Raw genomic sequence first — 18,820 nt, forward strand, 5'->3', positions numbered from 1 at the left:
GTGCAAAGTTTACCTGGGAGTACCTCCAAGTCTCGAGTTATTTAGGAAGCTGTTCCGTTGTAAGCCTCAGCCGAGTGCTCAGCGGACAGAAGTCTTTGGAGGCGCCAGGTTCCAGCTTAGGAACTCGGGTGCGTATATTGAGTATAATCTGACCGACTCCCATGGGGAGTGGAAGAAAAGGTGGCTCTACATCGGGAACCATGGACCCCGCTTGCCTGTGGTGACTGGTCATGCGCCCAAGCATGCGGAGAACTGGGTGAGCGAGCCTGAGGACACCCCTGAGCTTGATCACCTAATGCAGCAGATCACCGAGTTGAAGGCACTCGGTTTGACTGGGATCAACGTGGCGGCCAGCTTCCTGAAGAGAACGGTTCAGCCGCTCCAACAACGTGCTCACTCAGGAAGTGAGTACGTAGGTCTGAAGGATCCGTCGCGTATGTCCGATGAGGACATATCCGATGATGACGTAGAGGCGCTGCTGGCTAAGTTTTTTTAGGAACTATCAGGGAGTACCAGTAATCCCTGCAGCCCTTCGTCAGTATGACGCCTGGTACGAGCCAGAAGTGGTAAGTGTTTTCCTCCTGACTTGTCCTTTCTTTGACTTGTGATTATTGCTGCTGATACCGATTTGTTGTTTTGAAGTCCTGAGTTCTTGCCGGCTACTTAGTGCAGTCGGAAGAAGAGTCGGAAGCTGTCATCGAGGAGTCGGAGGACGAGCCTTCTCCTCCCGTTAAGAGACGCAGAGTACCAGTAATCCCTGCAGCCCTTCGTCAGTATGACGCCTGGTACGAGCCAGAAGTGGTAAGTGTTTTCCTCCTGACTTGTCTTTTCTTTGACTTGTGATTATTGCTGCTGATACCGATTTGTTGTTTTGAAGTCCCGAGTTCTTGCCGGCTACTTAGCGCAGTCGGAAGAAGAGTCAGAAGCTGTCATCGAGGAGTCGGAGGACGAGCCTTCTCCTCCCGTTAAGAGACGCAGAGTAGTCCGCAAGATGTCTGCGGCTAAGTCTGCTTCAACCCCTGAGAAGTCTCGGGGTACCAAGGTATGTAGTTGGTAACATATTTGTTACTGATGGTTTTGAACTCGTTATTGATGTGCCGAATGTGGCGGAACCGCCCAACTTAAACTGGCTTAAGTCAGCAGCAATTATCCGAAACGCACTTAAAACAGTATAAGTCCGGTCGTCCGTCAAGGATTCTGTTCACAGAACTCCTTGAAAACCTCCACGGTGCGTTTCATAGCCATACATCAGGATAGTATCCGCGATGGGATAGCATCAACAAATATTACATTTTTATAAACATATTAAAGGTACGAAATATTACAACCATAGATTGAAGAAAACTTAACTGTGCAGGTTAGCGTGGTTCTAAGAATTTAAAACATGAACCAGTCCGGAAGAAAAAAATAAACATCTAAGTTTTATTCTAGAGTATCATGAGACTCATAAGATACCCTAGATCTTTGGAGCTTCCTCTTCGGTGGGTCCCTGCTGGGTTTCTGAAAATAACAACAAGGGATCCCCTGAGTACGAAGTACTCAGCAAGTCTTACCCGACTAACCAATATAATAGCTTTCTTTGGAAGTGTATGCTAGCTTTTTGGTGTACTTGGCTAATACAATTTTTGCCGAAAAGCTTACTACAAGTGATGCCTTAGTTTTATCTTTTATTTGGGTTAAGTCATTACCTAACCATTCTAGATGATGAGAAAAGAGTAAATACAACCATAAGGTATTTAAGCCATACATCACTCATTTATCAGAAGGGTATATCATTCATGAATTTACACTACGATGCTCAACAGTGATCAAGTGCATTCATAACCAAGAATTGCGGCGATCCGGATCTAATTACATCCTGCAGGAGAGTACCCTGATCACCAGCGTCATACGACTGTCCAGGTCGTATCTAACAACCTCTCGATTAGCAAAAATCAATGATTAGGAATACGACTACCCGGACCCAGGGATGCACCCCCACATGAGACCCCACGTCTGGCCCGATCACTATGTGAGTTTCAGGCTACACCCCTGCCAATCTCCAGCACGTCAAGCGCGGGTACGAAGTATTCCTGATCATAGAGTTTACTAACCTACTGGGCTTTACTGGTCCCATACCCAGTAAGTGATCAGATGCTTATCACTTGATCAAAGGTTAAGACAACGAATCGGGCCTTAACCAAATTAACTAGCAGACAGAACTACATCTCTAGCTTCTGTCCGCTTCTCAATTCCAAGTTAACCTTCCATATATCACATGTATGACTCAAAGTTTTTCCTTAAGGTTGGTAAACCAAGCATTTAAGCAACTAAGCATTTCTAGACTTGGGTTATCTTCTAAGGTTTGAACAAGTGGCAAAGATGTTCTTAAAGCAAGGTATGATTACACACAAGAATAGGTTTCAAGCAACTCCTAGACTTAGTGCATACATATAGCAAATAACCGATAATTGGACACATGAAATAATAACTCCCAAAATAGATAGGTATAAATGCACCGGGGCTTGCCTGGGATCAACAAAGGTTAGTTCTTCGGAAAACTTCTTTATTAAAAGAGGCACTTCACATTTCGCGAATGCTGTCCATCTCCAACTGAATTCCATGAATTCCACTTCGGGCATTGTGATGTCTACGATTCAGTATATGCAAGAGTTAGAGATGCAAACTTTTGAATACAAGACTATACAACTTTTCTTCATGATAAAGTTGCAAGCCAACAAGGACTATACAATTTATCATGATAAAGTTGCAAGCCAACACACAAAAACCCGAAAAGATTAACCCACCATTTTTATTTCCTTTACTAATCCTACCTTAGACCTTTTCTTTTATTTTTAAAAGCATTATAATTATTTTCTAATCTCAAAACTTATTTCCTATGACTTAATAATGATTTGTGGATAATAAAGCATTTTTCAAGTTTTATACATTTAATAATGTTTAAGTATTTATTTAAATACCTTAAATAAAAAGGCATTAAATAAATACCTAAATTTTTATTATTATTCCTAGGGTTTAAGAATTTTAATGCATAAAGGAAAATAAAACAATCCTAATAAAATTGGTTTCACTAATTTTTGGCACTTCTAGAATTTCCTGTGAATTAAATGGTAAAAACCGCATTTAATCTATTTATCTAACAAAAGAAAACCTAAGGTTGATTCAAAAACCCCCGGCCCAAACTTTTCTCACCCAGCTTGCTTCTACCCACCATCACTTCCACCTAGGGCCCATCCGGCCTCCTATTCTCCTTCCTACCTTCTTCACTGACAAGTGGGGCCCACGGCCGGCACCTTTCCTTGGGCCGAAAAGTGGCCCGTCAGCTTTTTACCCGCGACGCATGGGCCTCTTTGCGGCAGGCTTGTTTGGGCCGGCTCCCTCTTCTTTCCTCCTTCTTTTCCACCAGCCGACCCACCTTTCTTTCCTTTCTCCCTCCGATGCTCGGTCTGCTAATCCGGCCTATGGCCTATCTTTCACCCACCGGCCCACCTTCCCTTTCTCCTTTTATGCCGCGCGGGCCAGCTGGGCTGATGTCTTCCCCCCGGCCCAAGACGGGCGGCTGGCCCTTTTCTTTTTCTCTCCCACTCCCACCTGGGCCGCACGGCTCACTTCCTTCCCAAACGACAAACGGCCCACCGGCTCTCCCTTTCTTCCTCAAAGGTCATCGGTCCAACGAGCGCCTACGCACTAATGGGCCTCCTCTAACGCAACTCGGCATCACGGCCCAAGCAACACTGACCGGCCTGCTTCCCCCCTCCCTTCTCCTCACAACCTCCCTGGCGCATGGGCCCCTAGCACCAGGGGCTTCTTCCTCCCTGCGCCAAAACAGGGGCGCAAACCGCAGGGGGCGGGGGCTCGCCGGCGGCGCCTCCCCGGCGACGTGGCCGGGCTAGGGGCATCCCCAAGCCGAGGCTCCCCTACAGGCGGCGGCGGCCCTCCTGGAGGTGGCCTGCGCCGGGCTCCCCACGAGCGGCGGCACCATGGCCGGCGGCCGGCCGGCGCAAGGCCCGGTGGCGGCACAAAAAGGGTCTCCGGCGCGACCTACGGCATCTACACGACCTAGATACTCTATGAGGACCGACGATTGAAAGGAAAAGGGCCGGCACGAAGAAGCTCACCGAGAGGACAGTGGTGGTGGCGGGCGGACCGGTACGGCGGTGATTCGAAGCTCGACGGCGAGGAACTACTGAACGGAGCAGCGTGGGGCGTTGAGGAGGAGCTGACGGAACCTTGGGCGGGTGGAATCGCAAAGAGGAGCGGCGGCGTGGGTGAATCGGCCGGCGGCGGTACTGCATGACCGAGCTTTTGCTCGCATGACAGAAGAAAGGCGGAGGGTTAAACGAATAAGGGCAGGGCGATAGTGATGTGAGCCTTCACCGTGCATGCGTGCCACCTCGACAACCTGCACGCCTGCGTGAGCGCGGACGTGGCCGTTGTGCTGGCCGGCGAGCAGAAGTGCCGACGGCGGCACGTCTCTGCTACTCTGCTCGTTTCCCTCTTCCTTCTTCTTCTTTAACCCCGAATTTCAGATCTCCAAAATTGACCAATTCGAATCCAATCTCTCGAAAATCCCTTAAGCATTCTTGTAGAGTAGTCTAAGAACTTCAATTGATAGATTGGCCTCCATCCAAGATAAGCATCCTAAGATCGAGATTTTGAAGCTCAAAGTTCCTGTCACACTTCCTGTTAACTGAACCTCCACGATTCAGTTTCGACAGTCCTCAAATGTGGTCATTTACCCTTCTTTGGCACCAATTTCAGTAGCCCAAATGTATTCCATATAGGCCAACCACTCACCATTTGTGTTCTACAACTAATAAGGATTCCATTTTGCACCAGAAACCATATAACTTTTACACTAGATTTTTCTGAAATTGGTTCCAAACATTGCTAACCAATGCTGTTTTCCAGACTTAGAATTATTTCAGCAAGGAGCTCGAAATCTGCTCGTTTGCTGACTTTTGGCTCCAATTTGAATTTAAACCTTCCACTTTCTCTGGACAACAACAATTCATTTACCTTCTCCATAGTCCATATTTCACTAATGTCCAAAAACATCTGCTCACTTATAAGGAAATTTCTCCAGAAATTGGCTCCAAAGTCATGTACTCAATATCATTTTCAGACTTAACCAATTTCAGCAAAGCCGCCTATCGTGACAAAGTGCCAACTTTAGGCCTCCATTTGAAATGGTTCCCTCTGCTATTTTTTGATCAACAACACCCAATTCTAGGAGTCCAAAGTTCATACTTCAACATGGTATAGTTGTCCTGATTTACTTATTTGAGAAATTTATCAGAATTCAATTTCCAAAATGGACTCTGAGGCTGTTTTTCTGAATTCTCGTTTTCGGACGGTGAACAGTAAGTTCAATTTTCCCTTTTCTTTCCTTAATTCCTTTGAGATATTTAGAACCATTTCTGTTTCATCTTCTTGATCTTCAAGTTCTAATTACTCTTATACTTCTATTCCATATTTTTGCCGAATTTTTCTGGATTTCAAATTCAAAATTCAAATTTCGGCCAAATTTGACCCGAATTTGATTTTCGGTCAATTTCTTTTTCTTTTCTTCTCGAATTGCTTCCAATTCTTCAAAGTCACTTTGATGACTAAAATGGCGGGTGTTACACCGAATTTTGTCTTGGTTCGTGAAGTCTGTGGATACGGCGCTTGGTGAAGATGAGGCTGTTTCTGAAGAAATGGCCGTGATCGACCCAGAAGTCGGTGATGTGGCTGTTAACATGGTGCCGGAGAGGGTACCATCAACAGATACTGGGGTAGCCCCCGAGTTAACCGCCGCAACTCCATCGGACATCATGCCACCTATTGCTGACCAGGCGGTCTTGGGGCTGCCTGCTGGAGCAGCGGGTACAGTGAAGGAGGTGTCGCTAGTACTCGCTACTGGTACCTTGCTGTCCAATGTGATCGCCAGTGGTAAGCGTTGTCCCCTCTGGTTGTATTAGTTCGAGTAGTATTGTAGTCTTAACTTCGGTTTTGTAGGCCTTGGCGAGAAGACAGCGCCCGCGGCGCCTAGTACTCGGCCGCCTGTCGCCGAGAAGAAGCGTGTGCGACTACCGCCACGTTCAACCCGGTGAACGTCCTTGTCTTTTTGAATGACTTTGGGTTGTCTTGAAATCATGTAGTGAAACTTTTGTGGTGCAGAGATGCAGAGGAGACTATCCCTGTAGAGACAGGGGTAGTGCCGGATCCCTCGACTACAACATTTGTTCCTTTGGAGGACTTAACTGTCGAAGAGGTACCCGAGGTTGACGCCGGCCGTCTTGGAGCTATTATGTCAATGCTTCAAGACGTGATTCGCTCGGTGGAGGTTCCCGCTGCTGCATCGGGTTTGGGGAGCGCTGCTTTATCGCCATCTACTGGCGGATCGCTGGCCGTAGTAGATGTTGAGAAAGCCAAACAAATGACTGCTCCAGGTATTTTGCTGTAGTTTGTTTATTGTAGTCGTGGCCGGTAGCTGACGCGATGAATGTTGTAGGTGCTACTCTGGGTACGGTTCCTCATCTTGTGGAGAGTACTCAAAGGGCAGTACCTAGCCTGCCTTCTGATTTGGAGTTCCAGAGAGCCATCGATGTTTTCCGGGGCTTCCAGGTAGATTTCCTTGTTGATTTTATTGTATGACCCGAGTAGTCGTGAGTCTTGAAACTTATCACACCATACTTGGATGCTTTCAGGAAAGAAGCCATCAGCTGGAGCAGGAATGTGCCCGACTGACAGAAGCTCTTCGGGTTCATGAAGTCGGGGCGAAGTCCTTTGCCGTGGAACGCGTGGGTCACGCGGTTCTGCAGGAAAAACTGGAGAGCCGCTACAAGTCCTTGAACAAGAAGTATCAAGGTGAGCATGTCGACTACTCTGAGTGCGTTCAACTGTAGTTGGCTGTGGCCTGAATTCTTTGTTTTGCAGAGCTGAAGAAGCAGGAAGCTGCTGCAAGGAGCCAAGTCATCGACTGGAGAAACGCTCATGACCGGGTGGCAGATGAAGCCGAACATCTTCGGGTAGCACTGACGGAAGCACGGGCTGCTTGCGAGCATCAGCGGGACCGAAAGATGCAAAATGGCATGATGCTTGCCATGGCCATGCTGCCCCGAGTAAAGTAGTGGGACTTTGCAAGACTGTTTGCAAACAGGTTCTTGCAGTTGTGAAGTCCTACTACCCGAGGGCAGACTTGTCGGCAGCTGGAGATGGCGTGGCTCGCAACTGCACAGAGGAAGCATATGCGCAGTACCTCGAGGAAGCGGAGCCTATTGCAGCCAAGATGTCGGAGTTTGTTTCCCTAGAAGAGCTTTGAGCTTTTTGTGTGTACTCTTGTTCTTGTCCCGAGTACGTTGATACTTTTGAATATCAAGCTTTTGGATTTTGAAGTTTGTTGTCTTGCAAAGAGCAGTTTTACTCCATTTTGTCCAATCCAGAGTACTGGAGTTGGCTGGGCCCGACCCTTTAGGGAGGAGATTCGTCCCGCCTGACCTTGAGTCTTGGGGTCAGCTAAGCCTGACCCCTTCGAGGGTAAAAACTCCGCCTTGCCTGACCCTGGGTCCTGGGGTCGGAGTAGTTGAAGCCCCCGAGATGTAGGCCATGCTTGGCTTGTACTGGTCCCGAGTGTCGAGTAGTCGTAATGCTGTTTGAGTACTCGTCTTTTGAGGGACACGGGTGTACTGTACTCTTTTGTCCTTTGTGGATGCACGGGTGTACTGTACTCTTTTGTCCTTTGTGGATGCACGGGTGTACTGTACTCTTTTGTCCGTTGTGGCATGAGTGCGGTCACATGGGCAGAGTCAGGAGTCATCAGACTCATTGATCACGGGTGCATAGTAACTCTTGAGCAGGTGGTAGTTGGGGCTTTCGGCTATAAATAGGGCTATCTGGTGGGCGAACCAACTCAAGTTCCTGAGTAGCGATTGATTGCCTTCGGTTGCTTCTGTTTGAGTGTAGAGAGCCATCAAAGAGTGCACCGGTGCTAGAAGATTCCTCGTAGATTGAGGCCACCTTCCCTCCACAGACTCCTGCGCTCGTAGGGATAGCCGCGATGCTAGAAGAATCCTCGTAGGAGGTTTCATCGCACGCCTCATCTTGCAGCTCGTGATCCAGTGGGGTACGCGCTGGAACTCGCGAGTGATGGGTGATGAGTGCCGCGGTCTTTATCCCGCTCTGAAAGGGGTGGAGGTGTGGCCGTAAAGTAGATGGGCTCCGCAAGGCTAGCAAAAGAGCAGCCTTGGTTCCCTCTAGGCGTGTCGTGCCGGTTTTGTCGTTGCCACTGTCAAGGCAGTGGCGATGCTGGAGTTCCTGGCATTGCCTTGGGTAGGGTACCTGGGCATGGCTGCGTTTTGCGCACCTTCCTTGCATGTGGGCCCTTCCTCTTGTGGTCGGCAGACCTGAGTGGCCTTGTGATATAGTAAATGCAGCCCGCCAGTAGGCAGTTGCTTGTAGTCTTCGTGTATTCCAAGTACTTGTACTCGTATGTAACTTGATGTACTCTTGTTTCAGTAAAGATTGATATGAAGATTTTTGTACCGGGGCAATAATCCTTGTTATGCTGAAAGCTCATGTCGAAGCTGAGGTACTTTAAAATCGGTATTTGGGCAGTCGTCCTGAGTAGTTGCCTTGAAGTGATTACTCGGGTGCTGCTATGGGTAATACCAACAGAGATGTTCGATATTCCAGGAATTTGGCATTTATTCTCCTGAGAGCTCTTGGAGTCTGTAAGATCCGGGTCCCGTAACCTTTGATACGATGTAAAGACCATGGTGAATTGAGTTTATGCAATCCTGACGTGTCTTGGATACGCTTAAGGACCATATCGCCCGAGTTGAAAGATCTTTCCTTGACGTTGCGGTTGTGATAACGCCTTAAACCGTCAAGGTATCTGGCAGATTGCACTAGTGCTGCGCATCTTGTTTCTTCTAAACTGTCTACATCTGTTTGTCGTGTTTCTATTGCAAGTTCTTTGTCGTATTGTTCAACGGATGGTGATTGCCACATGATGTCGGCGGGTAGTATGGCTTCCGAGCCATATACTAGAAAATAGGGTGACAGTCCCGTAGTCTTGCATGGTTGGGTACGTAGGCCCCACAATGCATTGGGTAACTCTTTGAGCCATTTGCCACATTTGGTGTTGTCGACGTCATGTAGTCGTTTCTTCAGAGCGTCGAGTATCATGCCATTAGCACGCTCGACTTGTCCATTGGCTCGCGGGTGAGCAACCGAGACATAGCGGACGTCGATGCCACTGTTCTCGCAATATTCCCAAAAGTCGTGATTATTGAAGTTTGACCCTAGGTCTGTGATGATCCTGTTGGGAAAACCATAGCGGTGTACGATTTCATCCAAGAAGTCGAGGACTCAGTCTGCCTTGGGGCAAGTGACCGGTTTGACCTCGATCCATTTGGTGAATTTGTCGATTGCCACAAGTACTCTATTGAATCCTCCTAGTGTAGTTGGTAACGGGCCTATCATGTCGAGCCCCCAGCAGGCAAATGGCCATGTTGGAGGTATTGTGACTAGTTTGTAGGCCGGCACATGTTGCTGTTTTGTGAAGAATTGACAACCTTTGCATTTCTGAACTAGTTGTTTGGCGTCGGCCAAAGCCATTGGCCAGTAGAAGCCCGCTCTGAAAGCCTTGCCAACTAGTGTCCTCGAAGAGGCGTGGTTGCCGCAGATTCCTCTGTGAATCTCTTCTAGGATTTCTTGGCCATCTTCTCTGGTGACGCACTTCATGAGTACTCCAGATGATGCACCTTTCCTGTAGAGCTTGTCTCCGACTAGAACACAATTCTTTACTCGCTGGGAAATTTGCTCAGCTTTATTCTTGTCGGTGGTAGCTAGTGATCTTTGATGTAGTCGATGAAGGGTGTCCTCCAGTCGACTTCTATCATCATGATTTCTTGGAAGATGTCGGCAGTCGAGACTACTGGCGGTGTGACCTATTCAGGTATGGATGGCTTGCGTAGTTTGTGTGCGAAAATCCCTGCTGGAACTTCTGCACGAGTTGAGCCCATTTTGGATAAAACGTCGGCGACAACGTTGTTGTCGCGGACGATGTGATGAAACTCCAAGCCTAAGAATTTGTTTTCTAGTTTATGGACTTCTTTGCAATAAGCGTCCATGTTGTCCTTGTTTCGGTCCCACTCGTCATTGACCTGGTTTATGACGACTAGGGAGTCGCCGTACACCAGTAGTCGTTTGATGCCGAGGGATATTGCGAGGCGAAGGACGTGTAGCAGTGCTTCGTACTCGGCTTCATTATTAGATGCTTCCCAGAGTATCTGCAGCACGTACTTGAGTTGGTCTCCCTTGGGAGAGATGAGTAAGACGCCTGCACCAACTCCTTCAAGTTTGAGGGATCCGTCAAAGTACATTACCCAATGTTCTGGTCGTTCGACTGGTGTTGGAACTTGATTTTCAGTCCACTCAGCTATGAAGTCGACCAAAGCTTGAGATTTGATGGCTGTCCTTGGCTTAAAGTTCAAAGTGAGAGCTCCAAGTTCAACTGCCCATTTGGAGATTCTACCCGTGGCATCTCTGTTATGGAGAATTTCACCGAGCGGGAAGTCGGAGATGACTGTGATGTTATACTCTTGGAAATAATGGCACAGCTTCTGGGAGGTGAGCAGAATAGCGTATAAGAGCTTTTGTATCGGTGAATACCGAGTTTTGGAGTCCGAGAGTACTTCACTGACGAAGTAGACAGGTCGTTGGACCTTGTAAGCGTGGCCCGGTTCAGACCGTTCGACTACTATTGCCGTGCTGACGACATGAGTAGTAGCGGAGATGTATAGGAGCAAGTCTTCGTTCGGAGAGGGAGCGGTGAGTACAGGAGGCTTAGACAAAAAGTCTTTGAGTTGTGTTAATGCCTCTTCTGCCTCTTCCGTCCATTTGAACTTGTCCTGGCGTTTGAGAAGCTTGAAGAAGGGTAGTCCCCGTTCTCCAAGTCTCGAGATGAACCGGTGAAGAGCGGCCATGCAGCTTGTGAGTTTCTGCACATCCTTAATGCTGGCTGGTGCCTGCATGTTTGTGATGGCAGATATCTTCTCCGGGTTTGCCTCAATGCCGCGATGGTTAATGATGAACCCGAGTAATTTGCCAGATGGTACTCCAAAGACGCACTTAGTAGGATTGAGTTTCCATCGGAAAGCGCAGAGACTGGAGAAAGTTTCCTCCAAGTCAGCAATGAGTTCCTCCCGGTTTCTTGTTTTGACGATGACGTCGTCGACATAAGCTTCGACATTGCAATGAAGTTGCTTTTCAAAGCACATCTGTATAGCCCTTTGATAAGTTGCTCCTGCATTTTTTAGTCCGAAGGACATTGTTTTGTAGCAGAAGGCTCCAAAGGGTGTGATGAACGCTGTTTTGGCTTGATCTTCCTCTTTGAGGCTTATCTGGTGATAGCTGGAGTAGCAGTCGAGAAAGCATAGCAAGGTGCACCCGGCGGTGGAGTCAACCACTTGATCGATCCTGGGTAGCCCGAAAGGATCTTTTGGGCAGTGTTTGTTGAGGTCAGTGTAGTCGACACACATTCTCCATTCGTTGTTTTTCTTTTGAACAAGCACAGAATTGGCGAGCCAATCAGGATGAAAGACTTCTTTGATGAATCCTGCCGCGAGTAGCTTGGCTAACTCTTTTTTGATTGCTTCTCATCTGTCCTGAGCGAACCGGCGTAGTTGTTGCCGTTTTGGAGTAGCTTTGGGATCGACATTGAGAGAATGCTCGATTAGTTCCTTGGGCACACCTGGCATGTCAGCCGGCTTCCAAGCGAAGATATCATGGTTAGCCCGAAGGAAACTGACGAGCGCGAATTCCTATTTAGGATCCAGCCCTGTTCCGATCAGGGCTGTCTTGGAAGGATCTCTGGTCTGGAGGTCGACCGATTTGAAGTCTTGCTCACTGGCGGGTTTCACCTTTGTGGAGCTCGATTTGTTTTCCGGGATCTCTAGTTCGGTGGGATGGAGTTTCTTTGAAGCTGTGAAGACTTGCTGCATGGGACTAGGAGATTGACTAGTCGCAGCAATTTCCACGGCTTCGGTGTCGCACTCGTAGGATCTCCGGAGATCTCCTCGTAGCATGAGCTCCCCTTTGGGGCCTGGCATTTTGAGTACCAGGTAGACATAATGTGGTATGGCCATAAACTTGGCGAGTGCTGGCCGTCCAAGTATGGCATGATAAGATGTCTCAAAGTCGGCGACCTCGAATCTGATGTACTCGGTACGGTAATGTTCCTTAGTTCCGAAGGTGACCGGAAGGACAACTTGTCCCAGTGGTATAGCCGTGTTTCCGGGCACAATGCCATAGAAAGGTGAATCCGTTGGGGTAAGCATTTCAGTGACGTCGAGGCACATTTTCCTTAATGTCTTGGCGAAGATAACATTGAGGCCGCTTCCGCCGTCATGAGTACTTTGGTTAACTTTGAACCTGCCACAACTGGATCCAGGACTAGTGGGAAACGGCCTGGTTTTGAAAATTTTGTCCATTGATCTTTTCTGCTGAAAGAAATTGGAACTTCCGACCACTTTAGCGGTGTGGGGTCCGTCGGCTCAATGGCCATAATCCCCCTGAGTACGAGTTTGTTAGCTCTCTTGGATGCAGTGCCTGGAATGCCGCCGAAAATAACGTTGACGGTTTTTGAAGCTGTTTGGAAATCGCCGTCCTCATCTTTGTCGTTGCGGGCTTTATTTTTACCCTTATCTCTGTTTTTGGCGTACTCTTCAGGAGTTGGTGGTGCGGGTAAGTCTTGCATGACTCGGCGCATGCTGTAACAGTCTATTGCGGAGTGCTTGCTAGTTGGATGCCATGGGCACTGCTTTTTTAGTAGCTCTGTGAAGGTTGGCCCTTTGTCGTTTCCGCGGTGTCCCTTTTTTCCAGAGTTGGTCATGGCAGCAACGGTGTTGTCGGGCTTCCTTTTGCGATTGTGGTTACTCGGATAGGAGTTCCGAGTATCGTTATGCCGAGTTCTATCTGATTCATTGTTGTAGTTGTTGTCACGTCCTCGGTTGCGGTGGGAATCAAACCGTTCTCGCTCTTTGTTTTCTTCGTCGGCCCACTGTTGCACCATGACTTTGAGTTCTTTGACATCAGCTGGTCGTCGACGACCAAAATCTTAGTATGTTCGTCGATCATAGAGTCCATTTTGGAAGAACTCAATGACGTCTACTTTGGAGATGTCCACTATGGTAGCCTTCTTTTCGAAGAACCGTCGCAGATAGTCGCGTAAGGTCTCGCCCTCTTTCTGCTTAATTTGTCTTAAGTTGATTTTGTTGCCTGGTCTAGCCATGGAGCCTGCGAAGTTGTTGGTGAAAGCCTTTGTCAAGTCTGCCCATGAATCAATGGACTTGGGTTTGAGTGACTCGAGCCAGGTCAGTGGTGCGGGTTCCATGCATATGGGAAAATGGATGACTTTGGTGTCGTTATTGCCCCCGGCTGCTTGGACGGCTAGCGAGTAACAGCGTAGCCATTGAACTGGGTCTTGCTTGCCGTCGTATTTGGTAATTCCAGTTGGCTTGAACTTTTCGGGTAATTTTGTTTTCATTACCCGGTTTGTGAAAGCAGGAAAATGGTTGTAGCTGTCGACTTCTCGTTCGCGCCGACTGTTAAGTATTTCACGCAGATCGCTGAAGTTGGACATCTCGCGGATCTTCCGAGTAGGGCGGATACTTTTAATCGAGTTGGTGCAGCTGACCTCTCCAGTGTCCTTCTGTCGTGTATGAGCTTTATGCTTGCTTGGACCTTGGCTGTGTTGCCGGGGTTGGTTGACTACATCATTGTTTCGTGGGGCGGCATTTTTGTGTGCAGCTCCCCTACTACCTTCTTGATGAGATGTGATACGAGGAACGTACGGGATTGGTGATTCTTTGTCGAGTAGCTTGTAAGCTTGCTCCGCGAGTTGTGCGATTAGTCCGTTGCCGCGCTGCACGAGTTGAGCTGTGGCTGCGTTATCCTTATCCTGAGGCATCAATGTCGTCAAAAGGTTGATTGAAGCGATAGCCGCGAGTGGAGTATTATGCTCCTGAGCCTGGACTGCGTTGAAAGCCCTTTCAAGATTTGTAATAGGAATATTTGTAGCCATCGACTGTCGTCGCTCAGCTCGAGTGGCATTGCGCGCCCTTCGTTGGTTGCGCTGCTCGGAAGTTTCACCGTGAGGGGCGTCAGCTATAGACTCATCTTCGGAGATGTTGTCGATTTGTGCTAATCGCCTGGGGGTTCTGTTCTGGCTAGTACCCGGGTTGTTATTCTGAGTAATAACAAGTATCTCCCTATCCGGGTAGTAGCTTCCGGAGCTTGATGTTGCAATCTCTGTGTAACTTTCTTCGCGGTTGAAAGTGAGTGGAACGCCTTCTTGATATGGTAGGTTGTCTATATGGGCGACAAGGCGTGAGTCATGGTCACGGTCGAGAAGAGAGGGCCGTAGTCCCGGCCAGTGGACGAATCTGCCTTGAGATGTCGAAGTTATTACCAACCCTTGGGCTGGACCAGATAACGGTATCTCTGGTGAGTAGGATGAGTCGGAGTCAACATCTTCGTCATGCCCGAGTTCGACTCGGGTTTGAGCAAGAAAACCTTGGTGGACTTTGGTTGCGTTGCGGAGTCCGTACGGGAACCGCGTTGAAGTCAAAACTGATTTGGATGCCGACTGGGGCCGTCGAATCCGAAGCGAGTCCGACCCTGAGTCCTGGGGTCGGCTGAGCCCGACCCTTTGGAGGAGTAGCTCCGCCTCGCCCGACCCCGAGTGAAGCTCCGCCTCGCCCAACCCTGAGTCCTGGGGTCGGGAATGCCCGACCCCTGAGCGAAAGGTTGGAGTGGTCCGAGGCGAAGTCGAATCCGACGCGTAGTCGAACTCGAACTCGTTGACTTTGAAATTTTGATTTTTTCTGGTCAAATCTTCTGGTTTCTTCTCCTGAACATCGATGATCTGGCGTCAGAACGATCCCGAGCTTTCGGCAACGCAAAGCCAGGATCCAAAAATGAAGGTGGCGCCGGCTTCGATGAAGAAGACGGGCCTGATGATGATCTTTGCCATTGAGTTCGCGCTAAGAAACTCGACGAGCTCCCCTACCTGGCGCGCCAGCTGTCGGTGTTTTAGACCGGCAACCCGCCTAGGGGGTACCCTAGGTGGTCTTTTATGCGGTAAGGTTCGTCGAGAATCAAGGAACCAATGGTGATGCAAGGAACACGATTTAGACAGGTTCGGGCCGCTAGATCGCGTAATACCCTACATCCTGTGTGTTGGTTTTGTATTGATCTTGAGAGAGATGCCTTTGAGGGGGGTCCCTGCCCGGCCTTATATACACGGGAGGGCAGGGTTACAAGTCTGAGTCCTAGTCGGGTACTATTACAGAGTTCTACTCGGTAATGGCCCGAGTAGTTTTTCATAAACATACAAGACTAATCCGAGAAGGATACGCCCATCCTTGTTCTGACCTTGTCTGAGTACGTCCCTTGGTGGGGCGTCCAAGGCCTACTCGTGGACCTGGGGTGTATGCCCGACAAAGCCTTTCTTTTATTTTGGTGTATTGTTCTTAGTTGCTCTTGTTGTTTGTTTGTTGCCGATGTTTGCTTCGATTAGAAGGATCGCTGCTCGGAAGCTTTGAAGGTTAAGAGTTTCAAGAAAGCAAGATTTGAAAAGCAGTGAGAGTAACTTTACGTTGGAGAAAGGCAAGTGTCTCTAACCATCCTTCTACCTATGCTTTGTTCACAGTGTTATGATAATCTTAATTGGAACATGGAGAACCACCCAAGAAAACAGTACAACCACAATATTACATGGCTCTGATCTTAGCTGACTAATTAGGCATGTGGTTGACTAGTGGCTTTACCGAAAGGGCAAGGAGGGGGAAGGTATCGGGGGTATGACCTGGAGCAGTAGCCTTCTAAGGTGCTGACTCATTACAACGGGTTGTGACCCACACCGCTACTGAAACTCTAGCGGGCTACTAGTTAGCTATGTGTCTTTGTAAAGGCTTCGTAGTGGACCCCCCAGCCACTCACCAAAGGAAGTGTTTAAGGGCTTTGCAAACCCGGGCGACACGGGGGACCACGAGTTGTGGGTAAAGTGTACAACCTTTGCAGAGTGTAAACTGATATATCAGCCGTGCTCACAGTTAAGAGCGGCTTGGACCCTCACATGATTAATTAAACTTGAAGATGAATTAAATCGTTAATTCCGGTTAGTTCCTATGGCCTTGCTGAGTACCAACCATAAGTGTACTCACCCTTGCTTACTGCTGCTCAGAAAAAAGAGGATGCAATGAAAAAGTTGTGAAGATGATGCTGAGTTCTAGACGTACGCAACCCCCAGTCGAGTGCCTGTGAAGTTTGGAGTCTTTGTTTCCAGAGTTTAAGCTGTGTCTCTGTTAGTCTTGTTACGTGATACTGTTACTGTTATTCACTAATGATGTCACTATATGTATGGAACTTGATCCTGGCATATATATAGGTAATACTTGGTTTTGTTTTAAAATCGGGTGTGACAATTTAGCGAATATCTACCATGCCTAGATTAGTTCCGTTTCAGGAATAAAGATGGAGTTTGCTGCTTTCAACTAGGTGGATGTAATGAATCAAATTTGCATCTGAATCTGAGGTGTTTGATGCTTTCAGCTACGTGGCAAGCGCGTTGGAATCATCGGCTTGGGGAACATTGGTTCACTGATCGCAAAGAGGCTTGAAGCATTTGGCTGTATCATCCACTACAACCCCAGAAGAACCAAGGATTCGGTGGCTTACAAGTACTTTCCTAGTGTCCATGATCTTGCCTCTGAATCAAATGTGCCTGTTGTCGCATGTGCATTGAACAAGGAGAAACGCCACATTGTCAGCAAGGATGTTCTGGAGGCCCTAGGAAAGTATGGGATCGTCACAAACATTGGTCGAGGAGCAAACATCGACGAGGTGGAGTTGGTCACGGCGCTGAAAGAGGGAAGGATTGCAGGAGCTGGCCTTGATGTCTTGGAGAATGAACCCACGGTGCCTCCAGAGCTCCTGTCCATGGACAATGTCGTTATGACTCCTCATTCAGCGGTTTTCACATTGGAGTCGAGGTCAGACCTATGTGATCACATGATAGGTAACCTTAAAGCCTTCTTCTCCGGTAAGCCGTTGCTTACGCCGGTGCTGCCCTGAAAAGGCAGGTCGTATCGCAGGTCTGTCTGTCAGTCCAACTATTGGACAGGGAATGCTTCATTTTTCACCAATATATTTATTTTCTCCGATCTAGATGATTACAGGTAGTTTAGTTACCATTTGGGCTGTTGTAAAGTGTAGGGGGTTTGTACTCTGAAAATAGATCTTTTCATTTACAGTAAAAAAAGGTGCATACAAAATAGTTCCTTTTAAGATGGAACCAATACGCATGCTGAAAAGCTGAATAGTAGTATAAAGTTGCTGCACTGCATCTGAAAAATGTATCTCTTTACTACCTTGTCTCGTGAAGATATTATGTAAAGGACCACTCTAGTTATAATGACACGCTAAAGAGTGTGCTTTCCATTTTATACTATTTTATTTTCTTGCATTTTTACTTTTTTCAACCCATGCAAAATGTCTCAAAAACCATCTACAGCAATGTATTCAAAAGAATATGTGTGCCCAGCAATGTATTTCTTCTGATTTGATATTTTAGCACTTGATGGCCAGCAGAATTTCGATCTTTGCCTGACCTTTGGATGGTGTTCGCAAATTTTGGATGCTATACTATCTATATTTTAGAGTATATCAGCACTACAGCTGTAGTTACTTGCTCTTTGATATGCCTTCTATTGATCTGCTCATGATTTATCTGTGATCTACAAAAGAATATGAATGAATTGTCTGAAAAAAACATTATAATTGAGGGAAAATTGGTTGTGATACCCTTCTTAATCGTTTCCATAGTGAACACAAAATAGATAATTCTCTGAAGATGTTTGTATGCTCAACAGGAATTTTGTAAGAATCCAACGAGATAAGAAATTTTGTAGGAATCTCCATGCAAGAAAGATAGGAAACTCTGTAAGAATCTCCTTGCAAAAAGATTGAAAATCGAATCTTGGACCACAAGTTCGTTGCTGCAGCTGACCTTGCTCCCAACTTGTTCGACTACTCCCAGGACAGCAACCCACCTCCGTTGCCGCGCCCCTCTCCCCTGTTGGAATCCATTGGAGCTTCTTGACAACCCCACACCCGAAAACTCTAACCTAGCGGTGCCGGTGGCGAGCAGAGGAAAAGGATGAAGGCGACACGCTGCTTTTTTATCGCGTATGCGATATATAGCCTCGGCACCTGTGCAGGGATCCGATTCGCCACCTCCCTGCTCTAGCAACCGCGACGCGCCTCGGTCATCCTGCTGCTGCCCCCACCTCCCGCTGCTACCCGCCTCACGCCACCTTCTACCGGCTTCCTCGCTCCACCTTCGGGCTCCTCCCAAGGACAACGATGGAAAAAAAAAGAGCTGCGGGGAGCCACATTTTTTACTCCCACTCCTCTCAGCGGGATTTGGGGGTTTCTTTGGTCGAAGCTTCGGGCTTCTTTGGTCGAAGCCGAAGCTGGTAGAGAAGCACCTTCCGGAGCTCTGCTAGAGGGATCTAGCTCTACGATAGGTAGCAGTTTCCAACGAAATACTGGAAATCAAATCTTGGACCACAAGTTGGGGGGTGTTTGGCTCCAAGGAGGCTAAAAGTTTAGTCCTGTCACATCGGATGTTTAGATACTAATTAGGAGTATGAAATATAATCTAATTATAAAACTAATTACATAGATGGAGTCTAATTTGTGAGACGACTCTATTAAGCCTAATTAGTCCATGATTTTACAATGTGGTGCTACAATAACCATTTGCTAA

At 47.8% G+C, this 18,820-nt stretch overlaps 1 protein-coding gene across 1 annotated transcript; it reads left to right on the plus strand.

Moving 5' to 3' along the window:
- Positions 1–16,596: 16,596 nt before the first annotated feature.
- Positions 16,597–17,213, plus strand: LOC117865315 (glyoxylate/hydroxypyruvate/pyruvate reductase 2KGR-like; the record flags this gene model as incomplete). The annotated part of the gene is made up of 1 exon (XM_072294956.1): positions 16,597–17,213. A coding segment is annotated over one exon (528 nt), but the record flags the coding sequence as incomplete, so codon positions are not given.
- Between the last annotated feature and the right edge of the window lie 1,607 nt (positions 17,214–18,820).

This window comes from Setaria viridis, chromosome 7 (genome assembly GCF_005286985.2).
Source record: "Setaria viridis chromosome 7, Setaria_viridis_v4.0, whole genome shotgun sequence".
Classification (NCBI taxonomy): Eukaryota; Viridiplantae; Streptophyta; class Magnoliopsida; order Poales; family Poaceae; genus Setaria; species Setaria viridis.